This window comes from Oncorhynchus gorbuscha, linkage group LG07 (genome assembly GCF_021184085.1).
Source record: "Oncorhynchus gorbuscha isolate QuinsamMale2020 ecotype Even-year linkage group LG07, OgorEven_v1.0, whole genome shotgun sequence".
NCBI lineage: Eukaryota > Metazoa > Chordata > Actinopteri > Salmoniformes > Salmonidae > Oncorhynchus > Oncorhynchus gorbuscha.
Window position 1 is genome coordinate 42,115,371 of NC_060179.1, and position 27,356 is coordinate 42,142,726.

At 44.1% G+C, this 27,356-nt stretch overlaps 1 protein-coding gene across 1 annotated transcript in view; it reads right to left on the reverse strand.

Annotated features, from left to right (window-relative positions):
• The window catches only part of LOC124039878 (TANK-binding kinase 1-binding protein 1-like), a 125,834-nt gene that overhangs the window by 45,158 nt on the left and 53,320 nt on the right, over positions 1 to 27,356 (reverse strand). The window contains exons 2-3 of the mRNA XM_046356385.1: positions 14,950 to 15,193; positions 2,981 to 3,106 (exon numbers count right to left, since the gene is read on the reverse strand). Coding sequence (XP_046212341.1) covers positions 2,981 to 3,106; positions 14,950 to 15,177 — 354 coding nt within the window. The 5' untranslated portion in view covers positions 15,178 to 15,193. The remainder of the gene's footprint in view (positions 1 to 2,980; positions 3,107 to 14,949; positions 15,194 to 27,356) is intronic.

Sequence of the window (27,356 nt, forward strand, 5' to 3'; positions counted from 1 at the left end):
CGGGTGGTTGTTGTCCTTGATTATCTTTATGACCTTCCTGTAACATCGGGTGGTGTAGGTGTCCTGGAGGGCAGGTAGTTTGCCCCCGGTGATGCGTTGTGCAGACCTCACTACCCTCTGGAGAGCCTTACGGTTGTGGGCAGAGCAGTTGCCGTACCAGGCGGTGATACAGCCCGCCAGGATGCTCTCGATTGTGCCTCTGTAGATGTTTGTGAGTGCTTTTGGTGACAAGCCAAATTTCTTCAGCCTCCTGAGGTTGAAGAGGTGCTGCTGCGCCTTCTTCACGATGCTGTCTGATGATGATGTTGTCTGTGATGTGTATGCCGAGGAACTTAAAACTTACTACCCTCTCCACTACTGTTCCATCGATGTGGATAGGGGGGTGTTCCCTCTGCTGTTTCCTGAAGTCCACAATCATCTCCTTAGTTTTGTTGACGTTGAGTGTGAGGTTATTTTCCTGACACCACACTCCGAGGGCCCTCACCTCCTCCCTGTAGGCCGTCTCGTCATTGTTGGTAATCAAGCCTACCACTGTTGTGTCGTCCGCAAACTTGATGATTGAGTTGGAGGCGTGCGTGGCCACGCAGTCGTGGGTGAACAGGGAGTACAGGAGAGGGCTCAGAACGCACCCTTGTGGGGCCCCAGTGTTGAGGATCAGCGGGGTGGAGATGTTGTTGCCTACCCTCACCACCTGGGGGCGGCCCGTCAGGAGGTCCAGTACCCAGTTGCACAGGGCGGGGTCGAGACCCAGGGTCTCGAGCTTGATGACGAGCTTGGAGGGTACTACGGTGTTGAATGCCGAGCTGTAGTCGATGAACAGCATTCTCACATAGGTATTCCTCTTGTCCAGATGGGTTAGGGCAGTGTGCAGTGTGGTTGAGATTGCATCAACTGTGGACCTATTTGGGCGGTAAGCAAATTGGAGTGGGTCTAGGGTGTCAGGTAGGGTGGAGGTGATATGGTCCTTGACTAGTCTCTCAAAGCACTTCATGATGACGGAAGAGAGTGCTACGCGGCGGTAGACGTTAAGCTCAGTTACCTTAGCTTTCTTGGGAACAGGAACAATGGTGGCCCTCTTGAAGCATGTGGGAACAGCAGACTGGTATAGGGATTGATTGAATATGTCCGACACACCGGCCAGCTGGTCTGCGCATGCTCTGAGGGCGCGGCTGGGGATGCCGTCTGGGCCTGCAGCCTTGCGAGGGTTAACACGTTTAAATGTTTTACTCACCTCGGCTGCAGTGAAGGAGAGTCCGCATGTTTTCGTTGCAGGCCGTGTCAGTGGCACTGTATTGTCCTCAAAGCGGGCAAAAAAGTTATTTGTTCTGCCTGGGAGCAAGACATCCTGGTCCGTGACTGGGCTGGTTTTCTTCTTGTAGTCCGTGATTGACTGTAGACCCTGCCACATACCTCGTGTCTGAGCCGTTGAATTGAGATTCTACTTTGTCTCTATACTGACGCTTAGCTTGTTTGATAGCCTTGCGGAGGGAATAGCTGCACTGTTTGTATTCGGTCATGTTACCAGTCACCTTGCCCTGATTAAAAGCATTGGTTCGCGCTTTCAGTTTCACGCGGATGCTGCCATCAATCCACGGTTTCTGGTTAGGGAATGTTTTAATCGTTGCTATGGGAACGACATCTTCAACGCACGTTCTAATGAACTCGCACACCGAATCAGCGTATTCGTCAATGTTGTTATCTAACGCAATACGAACCATATCCCAGTCCACGTGATGGAAGCAGTCTTGGAGTGTGGAATCAGCTTGGTCGGACCAGTGTTGGACAGACCTCAGCTTGGGAGCCTCCCGTTTTAGTTTCTGTCTGTAGGCAGGGATCAACAAAATGGAGTCGTGGTCAGCTTTTCTGAAAGGAGGGCGGGGCAGGGCCTTATATGCGTTGCGGAAGTTAGAGTAACAATGATCCGAGGTTTTTCCGGCCCTGGTTGCACAATCGATATGCTGATACAATTTAGGGAGTCTTGTTTTCAGATTAGCCTTGTTAAAATCCCCAGCTACAATGAATGCAGCTTCAGGATGTATGGATTCCAGTTTGCAAAGAGTCAAATAAAGTTAGTTCAGAGCCATCGATGTGTCTGCTTGGGGGGGAATATATATGGCTGTGATTATAATCGAAGAGAATTCTCTTGGTAGATAATGCGGTCGATATTTGATTGTGAGGAATTCTAAATCCGGTGAACAGAAGGATTTGAGTTTCTGTATGTTTCTTTGATCACACCACGTCTCGTTAGCCATAAGGCATACGCCCCCGCCCCTCTTCTTACCAGAAAGATGTTTGTTTCTGTCGGCGCGATGCGTGGAGAAATCCGCTGGCTGCACCGCCTCCGATAGCATCTGTCCAGTGAGCCATGTTTCCGTGAAGCAAAGAACGTTACAGTCTCCGATGTCCCTCTGGAATGCTACCCTTGCTTGGATTTCATCAACTTTGTTGTCAAGAGACTGGACATTGGCGAGAAGAATGCTAGGGAGTGGTGCACAATGTGCCCATCTCCGGAGTCTGACCAGAAGACCGCCTCGTTTCCCTCTTTTACGGAGTCGTTTTTTTGGGTCGCCGCATGGGATCCATTCCGTTGTCCTGGTTGAAAGGCAGAACACAGGATCCACGTCGCGAAAATCATATTCTTGGTCGTACTGATGGTGAGTTGACGCTGGTCTTATATTCAGTAGTTCTTCTTGACGGTATGTAATGAAACCTAAGATGACCTGGGGTACTAATGTAAGAAATAACACGTAAAAAAAACAAAAAACTGCATAGTTTCCTAGGAACGCGAAGCGAGGCGGCCATCTCTGTCGGCGCCGGAAGTATAATGTTTAGCAATGTTTACACTGTGTACTTGCTAACAGAGGTACGTTTTTCACAGTACTCATCATCCTATGATTTTACATGCCACAGGAAGAAAATGATAGATACTGGGCATTGTGGGTGGGATTAAATGAAGCCCCAGGTGTTTTCTCACTCTCACCTCGTGGGTGAGGGTGCTGACTTTCTGCTGCAGGTTGCCCTTCTCTGACTGCAGTAGAGTTGTCTCCTTGGACTCAAAGCTGCAGTAGGAGTTCCTGTCCTCCCCAAACTCACTGATCATAGGGAACTGGAGAGGGAGAGAGGAGCATAACATTATTTATAATTCGTAAGATACAGGTCTTGTCATGTAACTTTTTTCCCCACACATTCTCCATACCTAACAGTATACAATACTCTTTCAATCTTGTTAGACATTACTCTTATAACTCCTATATTGTTTGAGAAATACAGAGAAAAACAGCGCACCGAGCAACAGCATAGAGTGAGTTGAGCATCTGTTTACTTGGGGAAACTCATGGTCCAAACACACCAAGACAGTCGTGAAGAGGGCACGACAATGCCTATTCCCCCTCAAGAGACTGAAAAGATTTGGCATGGATCCTCAGATCTGCTGCCTACCACCGCTCAGTCAGACTGCTCTATCAAATATCAAATCATAGACTTAATTATAATACAACAAACACAGAAATATGAGCCTTTGGTCATTAATATGGTCAAATCCAGAAACTCTCATTTCGAAAACAAAACATTTATTCTTTCAGTGAAATACGGAACAGTTATGTATTTTATCAAACGGTTGGCAATCCTAAGTCTAAATATATCTGTTACATTGCACAACCTTCAATGTTATGTCATAATTATGGAACATTCTGTCAAATTAGTTTGCAACGAGCCTGGCGGCCGAAAATGTTGCATATACCCTGACCCTGAATTTATTTGAACTAAATATGCAGGTTTAAAAATATATATACTTCTGTGTATTGATTTTAAGAAAAGCAAAAGTTGTTTATGGTTAGGTACATTCGTGCAGCGATTGTGCTTTTTTTCGTGAATGTGCCTTTGTTAAATCATCACCCGATTGGTGAAGTAGGCTGTGATTCGATGATAAATTAACAGGCACCGCATTGATTATATGCAATGCAGGACAAGCTAGTTAACCTAGTAATATCATCAACTATATGTAGTTAAGTAGTGATTATGTGAAGATTGATTGTTTTTATAAGATAAGTTTAATGCTATAGCTAGCAACTTGCCTTGGCTGCTTGCTGCACTCGCGTAACAGGTAGTCAGCCTGCCACGCAGTTTCCTCATGGAATGCAATGTAATCGGCCATAATCGGCGTCCAAAAATGCAGATTACTAATTGTTATGAAAACTTGAAATCAGCCCTAATTAATCAGCCGTGCCGGTCGGCCTCTAGTCCAAACACACCAAGACAGTTGTGAAGAGGGCACGACAACACCTTTCCCCCCTCAGAAGACTGAAAAGATGGGTCCCCAGATCCTCAAAAGTTTCTATAGCTGCACCATCGAGAGCATCCTGACCAGTTGCATCACCGCCTGGTATGGCAACTGCTTGGCATCTGACTGTAAGGCGCGACAGAGGGTAGGGCATACATCCTGGTACATCATTGGATCCAAGCTTCCTGACATTCAGGACCTATATACTAACGTGAACTAGGTCACTTTTGTACATCGTGCTGGTCCGTACAATTGACCTTATTTTAGCGCCCAAAAAACATAACACTTCCAGATCAACTGTAATATCAATACCATTGTAAAACACAATTTCTCTCCTTTCCAACAAAATCAATGACGAGTCCTTCATGATGCCCAACTCTGCACGATTAAAGAAGGCAATGAGCTCCGTCGGGTCTTTTTTTAAATGGCGGATGGGGAAGCTAAACCTATTGCGTGATAGTGAGAAGGAGAGATGTCTTGTGGGGGAATGTTTTTTTTCACTGTCCAACTTATCACCTTATCGTCTCTAAAATGCAAACTGAAACACTATAAAGAGTTTATATAATGTGTCTTTACATACCTATTTGAAGGTTTGTGTCAAATTTGTGTCAGATTTTTAGGGCGGTGCTAAAGTGATCTTCAGAAGTAAACAGCGGCTTTTGAGAGTCATGATAGCTTGCAGTGATGATGCAAAAAATGACTAGGTATTCCCCCTTACCCTGTCCCTTTCTTGTTTTTAAACGGTGAGAGAAGTGCTACACCTAGTGGAGAGAGGCTGTAAGACGCTACAGTCCCATTAGTTTTCTTTGCAGACTCGTTTGAATGTCGCTGTTGCGCACAAGTACAGAATGGGGTTAGCGTACGTTAGGCGGTGTCAGAGGAAAGTCCCAAAAATTGTCAAAGACTTCAGCCATCCTAGTCATAGACTGTTCTCTCTGCTACCGTGCGGCTAGCGGTACAGGAGCGCCAAGTCTAGGAACAAAAGGCTAGTTAACAGCTTCTACCCCCAAGCCATAAGACTGCTGAACAACTAAACTAATCAAATGGCCACCCGGACTATTTACGTTGAACCACCCCCCCCCCCTTTGTTTTTAGACTGCTACTACTTACAGTTATTGTTATGTAAATGTATTGTGTTGCTTTTTGATTAGATTTTTTTACTTTAGTTTATTTAGTAAATATTTTATTAACTCCATTTCTTGAACTGCATTGTTGGTTAAGGGCTTGTAAGTAAAAATTCCACTCTAAGGTCTACACCTGTTGTATTCGGTGCATGTGCCAAATAAAATTTGATTCGATTTGATTCGATTCGATTTTAATTGTGGTTCTGTAAAGAAAAGAGGAGAACTTAGGCTATAGCACAGTATGGAAAAATATGCCTTATTTGCATGTCAATAACTAAATATGTGGACCCAAACACATGGTGGATGCACAAAGAACAATAGAGCAATGTAGAAATATCTATACATTATAAAACATAATAAGCATGATCTATCTCCAACCAAAAATAGCCTAGCACCACAGACAAATGCTAACAAATGCTAATCGCTAATAAGCATGCTAAATAGTCATGCATTCTGGATGACAATGCTAATGCTAATGCTAGCGGGAGTACGCAAACTAACCAGGTTGGTTATCAGAATGGACACTACAGACTGCCTGAGGCCCTGCCTGATCAGGCATAATACTAAGTCCCGGAAAAAAGGCTGCTGATTGGCTAATAGGAAAACCAAAAGAAAGTTGGGTTCTTGCAAAGGAGATGAGCTGGCCGTTTTTACACTTACCATGAAATGCTTACTTTTACAAGCCCTTAATTAACCAACAATGCAGCTTTAAGAAAATATAGTTAAGAAAATATTTACTAAATAAATGAATGTTAAAAAAAATGCAAATAGTCCGGGTAACCATTTGATTAGCTGTTCAGCAGTCTTATGGCTTGAGGGTAGAAGCTGTTAAGAAACCTTTTGGACCCGGACTTGGCACTCTGGTACCACTTGTGGTAGCAGAGAGAACAGTCTAAGACTAGGATGGCTGGGGTCTATGGCAATATTTAGGGCCATCCTCTGACACCGCCTGGTATAGAGTTCCTGGATGGCAGGAAGCTTGGACTCAGTGATCTACTGGGCCGTTCGCACTACCCTCTGTAGCGCCTTGCAGTCGGAGGCCGAGCAGTTGCCATACCAGGTAGTGATTATTACATAGTGAACTAATTCTGTAACGTTAAAAATAAATGTGGCACAGCGGTTGCATTAAGAAGCAGTGTATCTTTCTAACTATATGTAGAACATGTATATTTAGTCAAAGTTTATGATGTTTATTTCTGTTATCTGGCGGAGCTCTCTATAATTTCTCAGGACATTTTTGACCATTTTCTGAACATGGTGTCAATGTAAACTGAGATTTAGGGATATAAATGGCATATTGTTGAAAAAAACATAAATGTACTGTGTAACATGTCCTATTACTGTCATCTGATGAAGATTTTCAAAAGGTTAGTCAATGATTTATTTTTTAATCCTGCTTTTATAATTTTATATTTTCTGGGACAAAATGGCTGCGTCTTGTCTTTGTTTCGGTGGTGGTCTAATATAAATATGTGCTGTGTTTTCGCCATAAAACATTTAAAAAATCTGACATGCTTGGCAGATGAACAAGGTGTTTATCTTTCATTTGAGGTATTGGACTTATTAATGTGTGGAGGTTAAATATATCTAAGATTTTTTTTGCATTGCCTGCGCCATGGTTTCAGCTGAACGGGGGGGGGGGGTGGCGGACTCTGAGAGGGACACCTCGCTTTTAAGTGAAAATAAGTGTTCATTGTTGTAATTGTCATTATTTCAAATATATATATGTATATAAAAATCAAACGATCAGCTGTTTTTGGTCATCCAATAATCGGTTTCGGTATCGGCATTGAAATAGCATAATCGGTCGACCTCTACTTTGGACCATGAGAGTTTGTTGGTGATGTGGACACCAAGGAACTTGAAACTCTCGACCCACTCCACTTCAGTCCTGTCGATGTTAATAGGGGCCTGTTCTGCCCTCCTTTTCCTACAGTCCACGATCAGCTCAATTTGTCTTGCTCACATTTTGAGTGAGAGGTGTCGTGGAAATTTCCTCTATTTACCAAATCATGAGCGCTAACCACAACACAAGTCAGAGTTAGTTATCAAAGTCCATCTTTAATTATATGAGCTTTATCACAACCCTGTGACTCTCAGATCAGTTCAGTGTCTATCAATGAATTATCTGAGAGCCCCTTACACATTGCAGCTGAGTTCCTTTAATAGCAAAGAACACACATAGTCAGACAGCATAGACATAATAAATCGTTGAGCTTTGTCTCCTTACTCAAACCCCAGAACCATAAACCAATCCTCCATATAAACAGGCATATATCAAATTGTCATTTAGATACAACCAATTCTAAATACAACCAATCCTGGACAAACTCACGGAGAGCATAGAATGATTCCAGACACTGCCATCTCCTCTCCCCGATGGGAAAAGTAGGGAGTCACTGGCACACAGACACAGTGGAGCAAAATATATGTTTACACATGATGACACTTTGACCTCTCCCCTCTCTGCGGCCCATGCAACTTAGTCTTGACATAGAACAGATAAATGCAACCTCGCCACAGTATTATACAAAAATAACATTCTGATGAGAAGTAACTTACAAACATATGATGAATATAAAACATCTTACCTATGTTACCAACCAATTCTGATTATTCCCCAACAGAGGTTGTTGTCCTGGCACCACACTGCCAGGACTCTGATCTCCTATCTATAGACTGTCTCATCATTGTCGGTGATCAGGCCTACCACTTGTGTCGTCAGCAAACTTAATGATGGTGTTGGAGTCGTGCTTGGCCATGCAGTCGTGGGTGAACAGGGAGTACAGGAGGGGACTAAGCACATACCCCTGAGAGGCCCCAGTGCTGAGGATCAGCATGGCAGATGTGTTGCTGCCTACCCTTACTACCTGGGGGCGGCCCTTCAGGAATTCCAGGATCCAGTTGCAGAGGGAGGTGTTTAGTCCCAGGGTCCTTAGCTTAGTGATGAGCTCTGTGGGTACTGAGGTGTATAATGCCGAGCTGCAGCCAATGAACAGCACTCTCACATAGGTGTTCCTTTTGTCCCGGTGGGAATCCTACTTGAGTAAGAGTCCAAAAGTAATTTGTTTTAAATATACTTAAGTATCAAAAGTAAATGTAATAGCAAAAATGTACTTAAGTATCATAAGTAAAAGTAAATGTATAAATAATTTCAAATTCCTTATATTAAGCAAGCCAGACAGCACGATTTTCTTGTTTTTTAAATTTACGGATAGCCAGGCGCACACTGCAACACTCAGACATAATTTACAGTCAAAGCATTTGTGTTTAGTGAGTCTGCCAGATCAGATGCAGTAGGGATGACCTACTGAATTATGTGCGTGAATTAGACAATTGTCCTGTCCTACTAAACATTCTAAATGTAAAAAGTACTTTCGGGTGTCAGGTAAAATGTATGGAGTAGAACTTACATTATGTTCTTTAGAATGTAATGGAGTAAAAGTTAAAATTGTCCAAAAATATAATGCACAGATCCCTCCCAAAACTACTTAAGTAGTACTTTAAAGTATTTTTACTTAAGTACTTTACACCACTTACACCACTGGAGTGCGATTGAGATGGCGTTGTCTGTGGATCCGCCAAGGCGGCAATCGAACCGGAGGTGGTTCAGGGCCTCCGTGAGCCATGACCAGCCTCCCAAAGCATCTCATGGCTACCGACGTAGGCAAGTTACCTTGGCTTTCTTGGGCCATGGCGGTCTACTTGAAACATGCAGGCATTACAGACTCCGCCAGGGAGAGGTTGAAAATGTCAAGGGTACAGGTCGGAGAGCAGTGAACTGTGGTTCACCCAGGATGGCGTGGAACCCCAAGAGCACACCTTTGGATTATGATGGTAATGTCTGTCTGACACTCTTGGCTACAAGCAAGGTCACATGGAGAAAGTTGAACCCACCATGCGCAACATTTATCAGATCCTTGCCAGCCAGTACGATCCACTTGGCCTCATTTCCCCATACACCACACAGGCCAAGGTTGTGGTCCAGAGGCTCTGGACCAAGAAAAGAGTGTAGGATGACCCAGACTTACCTGAAGATTCCATGAATCAATGCACCAATTTCCAGCTCCTTTCCAAAGAACAGAAAGAATCCTGGATCAAGACAAATTAAAGATGTTGGAAGTGTGGACGCGGACACCAAGCAGCTCAGTGTACTCTCAAGGCTGTGCAAGAAGTGTGAGAAGAAGCATCTTGAGGTTATCCATGATGTCAACACTAGCCCGACTGCTACAAAGAACGCTAGCACGAATGCTATGAAGACTGCCAGCACAAAGGCGCCAACAGAGAGCATTTGCCTGGTGAGCTCCACTGCAGGCTCTCTACGTTGATCGACCTTCCGGCAGCAGCAAGGTGCTGCTAAAGATGAGTCGAGTCATCTTGCAGAGCGGCCACAAGTCACTTGACACGTACGCCCTGTTGCACTATACTTCTACACGAAACAGCAGAGCAGCTAGCCCTCCAAGGCAATCAAGAGGACTTGGCACCTTGTACTGTGCGTCAAGATGTCAATCAACCATGGAGCTTCTGTGTCATTCTCTGTGGACCCTGTTACTCAACCAAACAGGTCCTTTGACATCCACAGAGCCTTCACAGCTGAAGAGTTGCGCCTTGCACCGCATACCTTCCCCGTCAAAGCCCTTCAGAAAAGATATCGGCACCTCAAAGGCCTACCCCTCCAACCACTGGATCAGGTGCAGCTGTTACTGCTCATCAGATCAGACTATCCCCATCTAATCACTCCGGCAGAGCCAGTGCATTTGGCTCCACCTGGTGGACCTGCCGCCATCAAGACTCACCTCGGATGGACCCTTCAAGGTCCTTCAAAGTTCCTGCAGCAAAGTCTTGCTCCACAACAGTGCCTTCATACATCCCTTATCTCTCCATCTGCAGAGCTCTTCAGGTATGTAGAGAAGCTCTGACAGTTGGAATACGCTGCAGTACAGGAGTGAGAAGCTCGTCACACCGTCCAGACAAGATGGAGAAGACCGTCAGAGTTGAAGTTGACGGGGTTCAAAGGTACTCCACTCCTCCCTTAGAAGCTCCGAAGGAGGCAGTACTGGCTCATCTGCGAGGGACAGAGAAGCGTCTGTCCAAGGATCCAGACAAGATGGAGAAGACCGTCAGAGTCGAAGTTGACGGGGTTCAAAGATGACCCAGACTTACCTGAAGATCTTCTCAAAGCGTGGCTTATTTTTGAGAAAAAACTTTCACAGCTGTCTCAGGTCACACTACCAAGGTGTTACATCAGCCCCGACATGGATCTCCCAACGAGCAAAAGAAGTGTTCAAGCCTTCAATGATGCCTCAGAACGTGCATACTGTGCCATCGCGTACCTCTGTACTGAAGACACCAATGGACAGATCCAAGTGGTATTCCTTGCAGCAAGATCAAGAGTGGCCCCGAAATGACAACGGTCGATGCCAAGACTCGAGCGCTGTGCTGCACTCACTGGTGCCCAGCTGGCCGTGGTCATCAGAAAATAACTAACCCTGGAAATCCATGAGGTCACGTACTGGTCGGATTCTACAACAGTCTTAACCTGGCTCCAGTCACACTGATGCAGGTACAAAGTATTTGTAGGCACAAGAGTCACAGAAATACAGGAGCTCACGGACTCCCAGGCCTGGCATTGCGTGGACACAGAGAGAAATCCGGATGATGATATCACACGCGGCAAGAAGCTGTCTCAGCTTACAGAACACAACCGTTGGAGTCAAGGTCCTCCATTCCTGTGGCAGGTCCAGTCATCCTGCCGAGAAGACGAAGTACTTCCTGACAAAGCAAAGGAGCTGCGGAAGCCTACCTTCTGTGGACTCCTGTCAGCGGACATCACATTGTCTCTCTCTGATGTTGCCCAGTTCAACACTTTCCATGAGCTGGTGGAAGCCACAGTGCAGTTGCTACACTGGGCGGCCAGTAGTGGAGACAGCCCTTCAGTCGATGATTTCAAGCAAGCAGAACTTGAAGTACTCAGACATGCTCAGTCTGAGAGCTTCCCAGAAGACCTCTCCCTACTAGAGGCAGGGAAGCCAATCCCTCCGAGCAGCCATCTGGTGAAGCTGGCCCCGGAGTATGACAATGACACCAGACTGATTCCATGTTGGAGATTGCCTTTGGAGGTGGTTCTGGACCTAGGTCATCCACTCACCAGGTTGTAGATCAAGAAATATGTTGAGCAGCTGAGGTATCCGGGACCAGAGAGGGTGTTTTCGGAGTTACGTCGAAGGTTCTGGATTCTGAGAGGGAGGGCTCCCATTCGCTGTTTTCAGCTTGGCTGCACCGGATGCGGGATGTGGCAATGGCCAGCCAGATGTGCCTAGGATTTTATTCTACAGGAGTGGACTGCGTTGGACCATATATCATCAAGATGGGCCAAAATACATTAAAAGTGAAGGGGCATCATCTTTAAGTCCATGACAACCCGGGCTGCACAAGTGGCTCTACTGACGAACATGGATTCCAGTTCATTAATCGCTCAAAGAGGAAGGCCCTTTAAGTTCCTGTCCGATCGAGGAACAAATTTCAAGGGAGTGGAGCGAGAGCTACAGGAGGCCTTCACGAGTCTCCACCCACAGTTCCAGGAACAATTAGCCAGTCAGAAGATTCGCTTCGCCTTCAACCCAGCAAGTGCGCCACACTTTGGAGAAGTGAAAGAGATGAGATCCATCAAGACTGCCCTGCAAACCACCCTTGGTGCGCAGAACATCTCTGAAGAGGTGCTGAAGGCTGTCCTAATCGAAATAGAAGGGATCTTGAACTCCAAGCCCTTGGGGTATGTGACATCGGACATCACGGATCCGGATCCAATCACTCCCAACACTCTTCTCATGGGGCGGCCAGACTCATCACTACAACAGGTGGTCTACCCAGAGTCTGAACTGCTCAGTCGCAAAAAATGGAGACACAGCCAGGTTCTAGCCCACCATTTCGGGCACTGCTTCACACGGAACTACTTACCTGCACTTCAAGGCCGCCATAAGTGGGACAAGGATAAGGAAGACCTTGCAGTTTGGACAGTTATGATGATCGTGGATGATCAGTCTCCTAGGGCACTCTGGCAAGTTCGAACTGTCAAGTAAGTTATCCCTGGAGCAGATGGTAAAATGAGGACAGCAGAGATCCAAGTCAAGGACAGAACCTACGTCAGGCATGTTGCTCGACTCATCCAGCTGCCCACCCTTCCTCAAGAAGCTACTGACCCTTAGCTGGCTTGTCAGTTGAAGCAAATATCTATAACACATTTGCGTGTGGCTGTAAAAACGTCCAGCTCATCTCTTTTCCAAGACCCCAACTTTCTTTTGGTTTTCCTATTGAAATAAGGTCACGCCAATCATTATAATTTTATTAGCCTATCAGCATCCTTTTTTTCCTTAGCATAATACCCGACCAGACAGGGCCTCAGGCAGTCTGTAGTTTCCATTCTGATGACCAACCGGTTTTTCTCTCCTGCTTATTCTACTGCCTTAGAAGAAATTGCTTTTCTTTTTGATGTTTATTGTGCGTGCATCTCAATGTAAGTGCCATGTCTTGTTGTTTGGAGCTAAATAGTGTCTGTTTTAAATTTATACTATTTTTGTAAACTTGCTAGCTAGCTAGCTAGCTTGTATACTCCCACTAGCATTAGCATTGTCATCCGGAATGCATGACTATTTAGCATGCTTATTAGCGATTAGCGATTTGGTTGTAGATCGCTCATGCTTGTTATGTTTTATAATGTGTAGATATTTCTACATTGCTCTATTGTTCTTTGTGCATCTAGCATGTGTTTGAGTCCACATAGTCTGTTTAAATGTTGACATGCAAATAGGCAAATTTTCCCATACCATGCTATAGCCTAAGTTCTCCTCTTTTCTTTCCAGAACCACAATTAGTATCAGAGAGAGTGGTGTTGTATATGTGTGTGTGGATCTTCTGAACAGAACACAATGTGGTGGTTGCTACCGGCCAAAAATCCAGAACCTAGATTTTTGATTTCTTTTTATTTGTCATGCCCTGACCTTAGAGATCATTTTTATTATCTATGTTTGGTTAGGTCAGGGTGTGACTCGGGTGGGAAAGTCTGTTTTCTATTTCTTTGTTTTTGGCCGTGTGTGTGGTTCCCAATCAGAGGCAGCTGTCTATCGTTGTCTCTGATTGGGGATCACATATAAGTTGTCATTTTCATTTTGGATTTTGTGGGATCTTGTTTTCTGTTTAGTGTTTCTGCCTGACAGAATTGTGCGCTTTCGTTTTTTGTCTTTGTTCTTTTTTTGGTGTCATCAATAAAATCACGATGTACGCCTAACCACGCTGCGCCTTGGTCTCCTTCTCCCAACGAGAGCCGTTACATTATTGGTCCTTTTGAATTCATAAACAACCCATATTTTTCAGTATTCAGATTCAGATTTGACTTCACACAAAGACGGAACAACACACGTTATACAATATAACCAGAAATCACATGATCGTTTCCATCTTAAAGTGCCTAAATTTGACTGACTTAAATCATCCAATGATATGGATGTGAGGACCAAACAAACATTTTCCATTTAGAGAAACACCTCTTTCTACTTAGACTGAATTAGCAGTGTGTTGTAGCTCTGGAAGGAACTCTTCAGGGCCACACAGTCCTCACACTGTGAGGCACCAGCCACTCTAAACTCTCTACTTGTCAGCCACCTTACTCTTAGCCAGTCTTAAAGTTGGAGAACATTTTCCAACATTACTCAGATTCAGAACATTTATTCAATTTTGGAAAGACCAATCGCATTATCTTGCATGCGAACTGGTCAGCTATTAAATTTAGTCTCTTTGTCTGTCACAAGAGACTAATTCAGTACTAACAAAATCAATACATTCGTTTTTTTGCGTGATTCAAACTGAACATACTGTTACTTTAATAAATCATTTATAACCATTCCACTGAAATGCAACCTAGTGGCAAAGCTTTGAGTGCCAGCTGCTCTGTTATGGACAGGTGTGTTATTGAGTGACTGAGCGTACACACATCTGGGGAGGCAGTACAGACAAAACAAGCAATCTGGAGGCCCGAGGGCACGCTCTTCATCACCCTCCCTCTCTCTTCTTCTCTTTCTCTCTCATGCCCTTCTCCCTCCATCCCTCTCTCTCTCCCTCAACTGTTCTCTCTCCTCTCTTTCATCTCATCTGTAGCGTTCTCGCCGCATTACAGTCACCCTGCCAGGTGGGACAGCTCAGAGTTCATCTGCTGCACCAGCTGTGTCCCTTTACACCACTACTCTGCTACTCCATGCACATAGAGAGCATGGGTGGCACATCACTGACTCAGCACAATACAACCACTGAGATACAGAGATGCTCGTCCCTCACACACAACATGCAACAGTGTTAGTCATCAATATAGGGAATATGGAAGCTAGATTAGCCAGTATGTGAGACTTATTCCACTCCTCTAACTCCTATTACATGAGTTTTTCCTTCCCAGAAAAATCTCAGACCTCTCTCTAACGAGACTTTAGATTATTTCCTGGTCAAGTCACATGGTCAGGATCAGGAAAAGCTTATATGCCAATCGGCTCTTAGCCCTACCTTGATCTCGTAGATCTTGAGCTTCCTCTTGATGCCACTGTTCTCTCTCTCCAGGCCCGCGAGCCGTGTCTTGATGTCCTGGTAGGCGGTGATGAGGGCGAAGTGGGAGACGGAGTACATATCATCAGGGACGGTCGAGGAGGACCAGCCCACGTCACCACAGCTGTCCTCCTTCAAGCCCTCGCCACCTCCCAGTAGCCTCAGCTCACCACCGAATAGAGATTCCATTGCTCAGAGCCTCAACCTGTCAGGATAGAACGAGACAGAGAGAGCGATGATTAGTATGAAGATACAGTATGTAGAAACACAGTGTGGTGTGGGGCCAAGAGTTTTTTTTCCTGCCCATATTTCCTGGAAAGGAACAACTCTGGGCCCTAGATATAGTCTGTTAAAGGGGTACGTGTCTCAGTCTTAAGGGCAATTGTGCAGCAGGAGGCAAAGCAATATTTTTCTGGCATATGCTTCAAAAGATATTCAAGTTAGGGGAGTTAGTGTCCTTGTCTGTTTTTAAGGTTCTGATCGACAACACTGTTTGTGAAAGCTGCAGTTGTTTCTAATATTCATTTGTATCCGTAACTTGTGACACTTTGTATTTTGTGTGTATTTTGTATTTTTTTGTATTTGTATTTGTAATTAATTCCCTGTTTTGCCTTCTTGCCAGGTCGCCCCCGCAAAATAGCTTTTTAACCTCAGTAGGTCCTCCCTGGTTATATAAAGGTTAAATGAATAAAAACATTTAAAGTTCAAGGTGCAAAATCTGATGTAGGTTTATTAAATAAAAGGTGCTACAAAATGAAGGTGGGCAAAATATTTAAAAAACCCTCACAAAAGTACAAAAACACAACAACAAAAGAAGAAAACACTGAAAGGGTCCATAAAGGACTAGCCCTAAGCAGGCATTTCTGCCTGTACAACTCACTTAGCACAGGTGGGTCTACCAGGATCTGAGCACTCTCCCCATTAGCAATGCTAACACTAGCAAAAACGGCAAACTTCACCTAAACATTCCCTACTGTTCAAAAGTTTGAGATCACTTAAAAATGTCCTTGTTTTTTAAATAAAAGCAAATTGCCAACAAACTGAAGATCTCGTACAACGCTGTGTACTACCCCCTTCACAGAATAGTGTAAACTGGCTCTAACCAGAATAGAAAGAGGAGTGGGACGCCCCTGTGCACAATTGAGCAAGAGGACAAGTACATTGGAGTGTCTAGTTTGAGGAACAGAAGCCTCACAAGTCCTCAACTGGCACCTTTAAATAGTCCCCGCAAAACACCAGTCTCAACGTCAACAGTGAAGAGGCGAATCTGGAATGCTGGCCTAGGCAGAGTTCCTCTGTCCAGTGTCTGTGTTCTTTTGCCCATCTTAATCTTTCATTTTTATTGGCGAGTCTTAGATATGGGTTTTTCTTTGCAACTCTGCCTAGAAGGCAAGCACACCGGAATTCCTGGCACCACTCCACCAGGGCCCTTACCTCCTCCCTGTAAGCTGTCTCGTGATTATTGGTAATGAGGCCTAAAGCTGTTGTGTAGTCTGCAAACTTGATGATTTAGTTGGAGGCATGCATGGTCAAGCAGTCATTGGTGAACACGGAGTACAGGAGGGGGCTGAGCAAGCACACTTGTGGGGCCCATGTTTTGAAGATCAGCGTAGTGGTGGTGTTGTTTCCTACCTTCACCACCTGAGGGTAGACGTCAGGAAGTCCAGGACCCAGTTATACAGGGCAGGGTTCAGACCCAGGGCCCCGAGCTTAATGATGAGCATGGAGGATACTATGGTGTTGAAGACTAAGCTATAGGCAATGAACAGCATTCTTCCATAGGTGTTCCTCTTGTCCAGATGGTATAGGGCAGTGTGATGGCGATTGCATTGTCTGTGGATCTATTGGGGTGGTATGCAAATTAAATGGGTCTAGGGTGTCAGGTAAGGTAGAGGTAATAAGATCCTTAACTAGCCTTTCAAAGAACTTTATGGTGACAGAAGTTAGTGCTGTGGGGCGATAGTCATTTAGTTCAGTTACCTTTGCTTTCTTGGGTACAGGAACAAGGGTGGAGATCTTGAAGCAAGTGTGGACAGCAGACTGGGATAGGGAGAGATTGAATATGTCCGTAAACACTCCAGCCAGCTGGTCTGCGCATTCTCTGAGGACGCATCTAGGGATGCCGTCTGGAGTGTTAGCATTAAATATCTTTTCTCACGTCGGTCACGGAAAACGAGAGCCCGCAGTCCGTGGGAGCGGGCCGCGCCGGTGGCACTGTGTTATCCTCAAAGCGGGCGAAGGAGGTGTTTAGCTTATCCGGGAGCAAGGCGTCGATGTTCGTAACATGGCTGGTTTTCCCTTTGTAATTCATGATTGTCTGTAGTACCTGCCACATACATCTCATGTCTGAGCCGTTGAATTGCGACTGTTTGATTGTCTTACGGAGGGAATAACTGCACTGTTTGAATTCAACCATATTTCCAATCACCTTGCCATGGTTAAATGCGGTTGTTTGCGCTTTCAGTTTTCTGCGAATACTGCCATCTATCTATCCACAGTTTCTGATTTGGGTAGGTTTTAATAGTCACAGTGGTAATAACATCCATTATCTACTTCCTGATAAATTCAGTCACCGTGTCAGTGTATATGTTGATGTTATTCTCAGAGGCTACCCGGAACATATCCCAGTCCGCGTCATCAAAACAAGCTTGGAGCATGGATACCGATCGGTCAGACCAGCGTTGAATAGACCTTAGCACAGGTACTTCCTGTTTGAGTTTCTGCCTATAGGAAGGGATGAGCAAAATGGAGTCACAATCTGATTTGCAGAAGGGAGGGCAGGGGAGGGCCTTGTAGGCATCCCGGAAGTTGGAGTAGCAGTGGTCGAGTGTTTTACCAGTGCAAGTACTACAATCAATGTGTTGGAAGAACTTCTGTACCATTTTCCTCAAATTTGTTAAACTTTGTTAAAATCCTCTGCTACAATAAATGCAGCCTTCGAATATGTGTTTTCCAGTTTGCACAAAGTCCAGTGTAGTTCCTTGAGGGCTGTTGTGGTATCGGCTTGAGAGGGAATATACACGGCTGTGTCTATAACTGAAGATAATTCTCTTAGGAGGTAATATGGTCAGCATTTGATTGTGAGGTATTCTAGGTCGGATGAACAAAAAGACTTGAGTTTATGTACATTATCACAATCACACCATGAGAAGTTAACTTCTTTGGGGTAGGGGGCAGTATTGGGTAGCTTGGATGAAAAACAGCCGTAAAAGCTAGAATATGCATATAATTAGTACATTTGGATAGAAAACATACAGTTTCTAAAACTGTTTGAATGATGTCTGTGAGTATAACAGAACTCATATGGCAGGCAAAAACCTGAGAAAAATCCAACCAGGAAGTGGGAAATCTGAGGTTTGTAGTTTTTCAACTCAGCTCCCATTGAAGATACAGGGTGATATTAGTTATGTTTCACTTCCCAAGGCTTCCACTAGATGTCAACAGTATTTAGAACCTGTTTTGAGGATTCTACTCTAAAGGATGAGCTCTTTGGGATAAGAGCTCTTTGAGTGAGCGGTCTGGCAGAGTGCCACAGCCTCGGTCTGGCGCGCTCACGTGAAAGGGAGCTACGTTCCACTTCGTTTGTACAGACAAAGGAATTGTCCGGTTGGAACATTAATGAAGTTTTATGTTAAAAACATCCTAAAGATTGATTCCATACTTAGTTTGGCATGTTTCTACGGGCTGTAACAGAACTTTTTAAACTTTTCATCCGACGTTCGGCTCAACCTGAACGCGCTTTTGGAATTGTTTACCAAACGCCCTCACAAAAGAAGACATAACATATTTGGACATAACTGATGGACATTATCGAACAAATCAAACATTTATGGTGGAACTGGGATTCCTGGGAGTGCATTCTGATGAAGATGATCAAAGGTAAGTGAATATTTAAAATGCTATTTCTGAGTAATGTTGACTACCCAATATGGCAGGTATCTTTTTGGCTGCTTTGTTGTCTAAAGGCTGTACTCAGATTATTGCATGTTTTTTTTATTTATCTGACACAGCGGTTGCATTAAGGAGAAGTTTATCTAAAGTTCCATGTATAAAAGTTATCTTGTATAATAGTATCTTTGTCAATGTTTATTATGAGTATTTCTGTAAATTGATGTGGCTCTCTGCAATATCACTGCATGTTTTAGAACTACTGAACGTAACGTAACACGCCAATGTAAAGTCATATTTTTTAAATATAAATATGAACTTTATCAAACAAAACATACATGTATTGTGTAACATGAAGTCCTATGAGTGTCATCTGATGAAGATCATCAAAGGTTAGTGTTAGGTGAGAATCATCTGTTAATTGAATGATTAGAATATTCCGCCCTGAAACATATAATTTTATGGAAGTGATTAGAATGTATAAAATCATAATCAATAAATGTGTAGTCCTCATCAGAATTAGGGTAAAGACAATATGTCTTTATGGTATTATAAACACAGACTGTCTGAGCTTGGTGCCGACCTGACTAGAGATTGGGAGAGAACAGGGAGTACGTGTCAAGAAAAAGGTCACTAATCTCTGGCGGCTGGGTAGCAGGACATGTTTGTGTGCACGTGTGTGTGGGTATGGGTGTATGTGCGTCCGTTTGTGTGTGTGTGCGTATGGTTGTGTGAATGTGTGGGCGTGAGAAGTCAGTATAAAATGAATTGTTTTGTATTCTTGACCTTAAAATTTTCCTGTGAATAAACCTTTCTGACTATTTTAGCTGGGCCTCCGCCTGATTCATTTCAACCAGTTTCCTGGGTTTCAGGCTGAGAGTAATATAATTAAATTGGGTAATGTACCTGCAGAACATAATTCTCCTATCAGTTAGTGATTCATTTTATCTCTATTTCTGCTTTTGTTGACTCCTCTCTTTGGCTGGAAAAAATGGCTGTGTTTTTCGGTGGCTTGGTGGTGACCTAACATAATCGTTTGTGGTGCTTTCGCTGTAAATCCTTTTTGAAATCAGACACTGTGGCTGTATTACCGAGCATTTTATCATTAAAATGGTGTAAAATACTTGTATGCTTGAGGAATTTTAATGATGACATATTTTGTTGTTTTGAATTTGGCGCCCTGCACTCTCACTGGCTGTTGCGGGGGGTTCCGCTAGCTCATACACACTGCTTCCACTCAGATGATAAAACAGTAGATGAACAACATGAAATAATGGAAGAAACAAATGTTGACAAATGTTGACCCAGGTTGATGTTTATTGTCATGCATCTTGTCCTGGAGGTAGAACTGAGCGCTATATGCCAACTGAAAAGTCCAAATTGGCTATATCGTAAAAATTCCTGAAAACTGACATTTTGCTTTTGGTCTTAATTTAAGGTTATGGTTAGGCATTAGAGTTAACAGTGTGGTTAAGGTTCGGTTTAAGGTTAGGTTTAAAATCCGATTTTATGACTTGGCTGTGCCAGCTAGTGACCACTCTGCAAAGCTGCCTCCAGGACATGAGTCATCCCAATAAATGCCAACCTGCAACACAAACTGGCAGAAGCTGAATTGACATAAATAGAGAACTTCATGCAGAATGTCTGTGTAACACCTGGTCTAGTATCCACTAATTATACAAAGAATACTCATGTTACAGTAACATTCATAACTGGAGCATTTGGCTGCTCTCAAATCATCGCTCCATGCATTCAGCATCCTGTCGAAGACATTGCTAAAATGTCATTAAGGCTAATGCAACTCCTTGCGTGTCTATAAACTATCTCTAACATGCTGGCCACACCGCCTGCGTCGCGTGCGCGAGGGTTGCAAAATGAATGTACACATACGTGTTATTAAATCACTGCTCGCGAAGGGTCAACGAGCGTCCGCGTATCCAGGTGATAAAAAAATAGAACTTGGTTCTATTTGTGCTGCTTGACTCGCTGCAAGTCTTGCCTCTCCCATCTCCTCATTGGTTTTTAGGAGCTATGGTAGAAAATGACAAGATCAACTTATAATACTGTTTTTGCATCAAACAGCTTTGAGTACTCTCTTATCTGTGTCTGGGACTGAGTTGGGCGTCTGGGGCTTTGGAGCTGGAAATTGATTTATGTTGGCTTAGTGATCAAACAGCCTGCATTCCATAGAATGAGTTGGTGTTTGTGTACTATGGGGTACAAGGGAGGAGATGTCTCTGATGTGGATGGCTGATGGGAGGAACCTTGTCTTTGGGGCCAACCCCCTGATTTCTATCCAATTAGAACAGTCTTCACAACAAATGTTATCTGGCTAGGGGTTACTTCTTTCTCACATAGTAAACCTCACCTTTGACCCATTCCACACATCTGTTATTTGTCACATACTCAGAAGGGTGTCCTTAGTCTATAAAGGTTGCAACCCAACTCTGCTCTTTGTGTTCTCAACAATCACCTCCCGGGGTGGTTGTTGACGGCTCAATTACTGCAGTAATGTTGTTGTGAAGAAATCTAAAAGTCTCTCTCCTTTGGTTAGAATTATTTCCACAACAGAGCATATACCCATGTGGAGGATTGAAAGATGAACTGGGGTCCACACTCCAGTCCAGTTGTTGGTGGTAATGCACCTTTAAAGTTGGTTGCCGACCACCATATAAAGTCCAAAGAAGGAGAAGAAGCCTGAAGGAGGAGACATTACGAGAAACAAACTTTTACCCCTTTATCTGTGAATTTTTTGTCAGAGTAGAGGGTCTTGTGCATTTCAGGTAAAATAACAACCCAATGTTTATATCCCCAACACACATTAGCTAGCAACAGCAAGCTAACTAGTTAAATTGCCATACATGTTTAATGCTTTTCGACCTGTCCCCAAATTAATATAGTTGGTTCAGAGTTAATTTTGATATTTCAACCTGCGTGTCCTGATCACGTCTGGTGTGGGTGGACAAAATCAACATGTGCGCGAGCAGTCTGGTCAGCATGTAATGGGAACATCCACATTTTTCTGGCACAGACACTGTAAAATATTCAGTGAGGGAAAGGGAAGTGAGAGGCATAGAAGTCAATGACGGGTAGACAAGCCGCCTCACCACAGTATGTAATGATATTGTAACATTTGCCCTAGACATCCTATGCGAACACTCTAGGCTCGCCTCATGCTCTGTGCTAGCTAGCCAAGCTAACTGTCCACATGCTAATTCACAGTGACCAGCCCTCAGTCCCCTCACATTCCACCATGACTGTGGGCAGTTAGTTTTCATGGAAGATGAATTGCACCAATGATGATATCAATACCTTCTATTTTTTTTCTCTGCACAGGTGTCACATTGCTACATAGGCCTACAGAGAAGGATGTGTAATCCAATCATTTTAAACAAACAGCAGGCAAGAGAGTGTGGACATAACCAATGTGAAATCAAATAGAAATGTCCATTGAAGTTTTCAGAAATCAAGTCTTTGGTTGTATTGTATATCTACTACTTAACAAAAATAGTATAACTGGCAGTGGATACTGTCGTCCATTTGGCTTGTGATAGAGGTGCGCAAAAAGTGCTGCTTGCTTCCTGACTCGGGCATTGCCCACTGAGCTAGTTTGATCAGTCGATCTGCTTTACTGCTGTATCCCTTGTGTTTCCATTAAATAGCCTAAGCCAAGTTATTTATCTATCTGGCCTTCGGAGTAATGCAGAAGCACACCCACACAGACACACATACTGACAGACAGGTTCCCAAACACAGACTCACGGCAAACACACAGACGCACACATGCACACAGACCTTGGAGAGCAAACAGAACATTTGCACAGCAGCATCCTAGTCTACTTGCTACTGCTTGGACATGGATATCGACATTGATGTGTGTGTGTGTGTGTGTGTGTTTGAGCAATTTCAAACTCTCTACACACTTCCGATATAAACACAGCTGGTGTCTTCAAACCTGGCTGTTATACACTGCTCCAAAAAATGTATGGAACACTAACATAACACATCCTAGATCTGAATGAATGAAATATTGTTATTAAATACTTTTTCTTTACATAGTTGAATGTGCTGACAACAAAATCACACAAAAATTATCAATGGAAATCAAATGAGGATGTTGCAGGCAGCAGAACGTTCTCCACGGCATCTCCAGACTGTCACGTCTGTTACGTGCTCAGTGTGAACCTGCTTTCATCTGTGAAGAGCACAGGGCGCGAGTGGCAAATTTGCCAATCTTGGTGTTCTCTGGCAAATGCCAAACGCCCTGCACGGTGTTGGGCTGTAAGCACAACCCCCACCTGTGGACGTAGGGCCCTCATATACCACCCTCATGGAGTCTGTTTCTGACCGTTTGAGCAGACACATGCACATTTGTGGCCTGGTGGAGGTCATTTTGCAGGGCTCTGGCAGTGCTCCTCCTGCTCCTCCTTGCACAAAGACCTTGGCTGATCAATAGCCAAAGCCATGACCACAGACTCCCTCCGGAATAAAACAAAGCACAGGGAGACAGAGCATCCATCTTGTCCGTTCTGAATTTCTGGCAGTGAAGAGACTGAGAATTTACCAGACAGACTCTCTCTCTCTCTCTCTCTCTCTCTCTCTCTCTCTCTCTCTCTCTCTCTCTCTCTCTCTCTCTCTCTCTCTCTCTCTCTCTCTCTCTCTCTCTCTCTCTCTCTCTCTCTCTCTCTCTCCTCTCCCTTTGTGTGTCTCTCTCTCTCTCTCTCTCTCTCTCTCTCTCTCTCTCTCTCTCTCTCTCTCTCTGTGTGTGTGTGTGACCTGCAGGGCACATTTGCTGATACTCTGGTTGGAGCCCTGGTGGAACCAGTGTTATGAAACTGGCCGCCTCCCCTCAATGCCTGCTTCATTAGAGCGATTACTACAGGAAATCATACATTACATTTGGCTGAGATGGCACACATTGCACCGGCACAGAGACATAGCAGCACCTTCTACCGCCCTATATGACTGTACTACCACCACCATTAGAACCAGACACTGTGCATACTGGTTGGGTAGCACACTACACTAACACGCCAACATAATAGTAGGCCTGTGTTCATGTTCATTAGGCAAGAAGGGAATGCTTTATTGACAGTTACTGAAGAATGACGGTATCAGCATGCATAATATTACAGAATTAGTATCTGTCGTCGCCATCAGCCTGTTATCTTGTGTAGTGTACCTGCTATGTGGGGTTAGCTGTAAAATCATACAGTATATCACACATACTGTCCCGTATGTATCCCATAATATGAGGATCTGTATTAATCATGGGATGCCATTCGGAGTAAATACATGAAGGATTTCTTCACATTAGTTTTTTTGTCCAGCACCTGAACCATTGGGATGTGTGTACTTTTACATTTTTCATGGGTCATTCAGAGTAAAGTTGCTTTTTGTTTTTCTAGTTATCTCATGAAAACTCACAAAGGTCACAAAGGCATCTCCATTCCCCAGTGGCTTTGGACACTTTATCACTTGGGGCCAGAAGAGAGATATTTCTGGGTATTTTGTCCAGATGCTGCAGCTCAGAATTCTGACATTAGAATAATTCATAAGTTATTCTTCCTCTAAGATGCAATCCGTTTAGTGTGTTGTTGGCTCCGGGCATAAATAATATGTGAAAGAAGCGAGAAACCCTCGCCAGATGGGTCAAGCTGAAGGTATTCCAATGGCAACAGATTCAGAATCAAAGAACTTTGGGAGTGAGTCACTGTGAGTGTGTGTGTGTGTGACTTTATGTGTATGCCAGAGATGGAAAAAGCAGGGATACAATGGCATGCAAATGTCCTGCATGTTCACATCTTTACAGTTCTTAATCTGGGTTAGCTGGTGTAAAGCAAGAAAATCCCATTGATGGCTCCTGAGTGAACATATACTTGCCAACATTTTAATACTTTTTGTATTTGTTATGGATACCCATTAGCTGCTGCCAAGGCAACTGACCACACGACTGAACAGTGGTCCAGGTGCGACAAAACTAGAGCCTGTAGGACCTGCCTTGTTGATAGTGCTGTAAGAAGGTAGAGCAGCACTTTAGTATGGAAAGACTTCTCCCCATCTTAGCTACTGTTGTATAAATATGTTTTGACCATGACAGTTTACAATCCAGGGTTACTCCAAGCAGTTTAGTCACCTCAACTAGCTCAATTTCCACATTATTTATTATAATATTTAGTTGAGGTTTAGGGTTTAGTGAATGATTTGTCGCAAATACAATGCTTTTAGTTTAATTATTTAGGACTAACTTCTTCCTTGCTACCCATTCTGAAACTAACTGCAGCTCTTTGTTAAGTGTTGCAGTCATTTCAGTTGCTGTTGTAGCTGACGTGTATAGTATTGAGTCATCCGCATACATAGAATGAAAAAAGTAAAGGCCCTACACAGCTACCCTGGGGAATTCCTGATTCTACCTGGAGTATGTTGGAGAGGCATCCATTAAAGAACACCCTATGTGTTCTGTTAGACAGGTAACTCTTTATCCACAATATAGTAGGGGGTATAAAGCCATAACACATAAGTTTTGCCAGCAGCAGACTATGATCAGTAATGTCAAAAGCCGCACTGACGTCTAACAAAACAGCCCCACAATATTTGTATCATCAATTTCTCTCAGACAATCATGTCATTTGTGTGCTGATCTTGTTGAATGTCCTTCCCTATAAGCGTGATGAAAGTCTGTTGTCAATTTGTATACTGTAAAATAGCGTTGTATCTGGTCAACCACAATTGTTTCCAAAACTTTACTAAGGGTTGGGTAACAGGCTGATTGGTCAGCTATTTGAGCCACTAAAGGGGGCTTTACTGTCCTTAGGAGTGGAATTACTTCACAAAAGAAAGATGTCCAGGGTCACTGCTCATCTCAGTGGACGTGCCTTATGCATGCTGCAAGGAGGCATGAGGACTGCAGATGTGCCCAGGGCAATAAATTGCAATGTCTGTACTGTGAGACACCTAAGATAGGGCTACAGGGAGACAGGACAGACAGCTAATCGTCCTCGCAGTGGAAGACCACGTGTAACAACACCTGCACAAGATCGGTACATCCGAACATCAAACCTGTGGGACAGGTACAGGATGGCATCAACAACTGCCCGAGTTACACCAGGAACACACAATCCCTCCATTACATTACATTACATTTAAGTCATTTAGCAGACGCTCTTATCCAGAGCGACTTACAAATTGGTGCATTCACCTTATGACATCCAGTGGGACAGTCACTTAACAATAGTGCATTGTAAAACTTAGTGGGGGTGGGGTGAGAGGGATTACTTAACCTATCCTAGGTATTCCTTAAAGAGGTGGGGTTTCAGGTGTCTCCGGAAGGTGGTGATTGACTCCGCTGTCCTGGCGTCGTGAGGGAGTTTGTTCCACCTCCATCAGTGCTCAGACTGTCCTCAATGAGAGAGACTGGACTGCAGGCTTGTAGGCCTGTTGTAAGGCAGGTCCTCACCAGATATCACCGGCAACAACGTCTCCTATGGGCACAAACCCACCGTCGCTGGACCAGACAGAACTGGCAAAAAGTGCTCTTCACTGACGAGTCGCGGGGGGTGATGGTCGGATTCAAGTTTATCGCCGAAGGAATGAGCGTTACACAGAGGCCTGTAACCTGGAGCGGGATCGATTTGGAGTTGAAGGGTCCATCATGGTCTGGGGCCATGTGTCACAGCATTATCGGACTGAGCTTGTTGTCATTGCAGACAATCTCAACGCTGTGCGTTAACAGGGAAGACATCCTCCTCCCTCATGTGGTACCCTTCATACAGGCTCATCCTGACTTGACCCTCCAGCATGACAATGCCACCAGCAATACTGCTCGTTCTGTGCAAGATTTCCTGCAAGACAGGAATGTCAGTGTTCTGCCATGGCCAGCGAAGAGCCTGGATCTCAATCCCATTGAGCACATCTGGGACCTGTTGGATTGGAGGGAGAGGGCTAGGGCCATTCCCCCGAGAAATGTTCGGGAACTTGCTGGCGCCTTGGTGGAAGAGTGGGATAACATCTCACAGCAAGAACTGGCAAATCTGGTGCAGTCCATGCACTGCAGTACTAATGCAGCTGGTAGCCACACCAGATACTGACGGTTACTTCTGATTTTGATCCCCCTTTGTTCAGGGACACATTATTCAATTTCTGTCAGTTTATATCTCAGTTGTTGAATCTTGTTATGTTCATACAATATATATTTACACGTGTTAAATTTGCTGAAAATAAATGCAGTTGACAGTGAGAGGATGTTTCTTTTTTTGCTGAGTTTACTTGGATGTGTAGCGTTTGTTGCTGGCATGTCATGCCTAAATGTACTAACCTTGCCAATGAAAAGATAATTAAAGTAGTTGGCAATATCAGTTGGTTTTGTAATGAATGAGCCATCTGATTCAATGAAGGAACAAGCTGAGTTTGCCTTTTTCCCAAAATGTAATTGAAGGTACTCCAAAGCATTTTACTCTCTTTGTTTCATAGTGTAGTTTCAT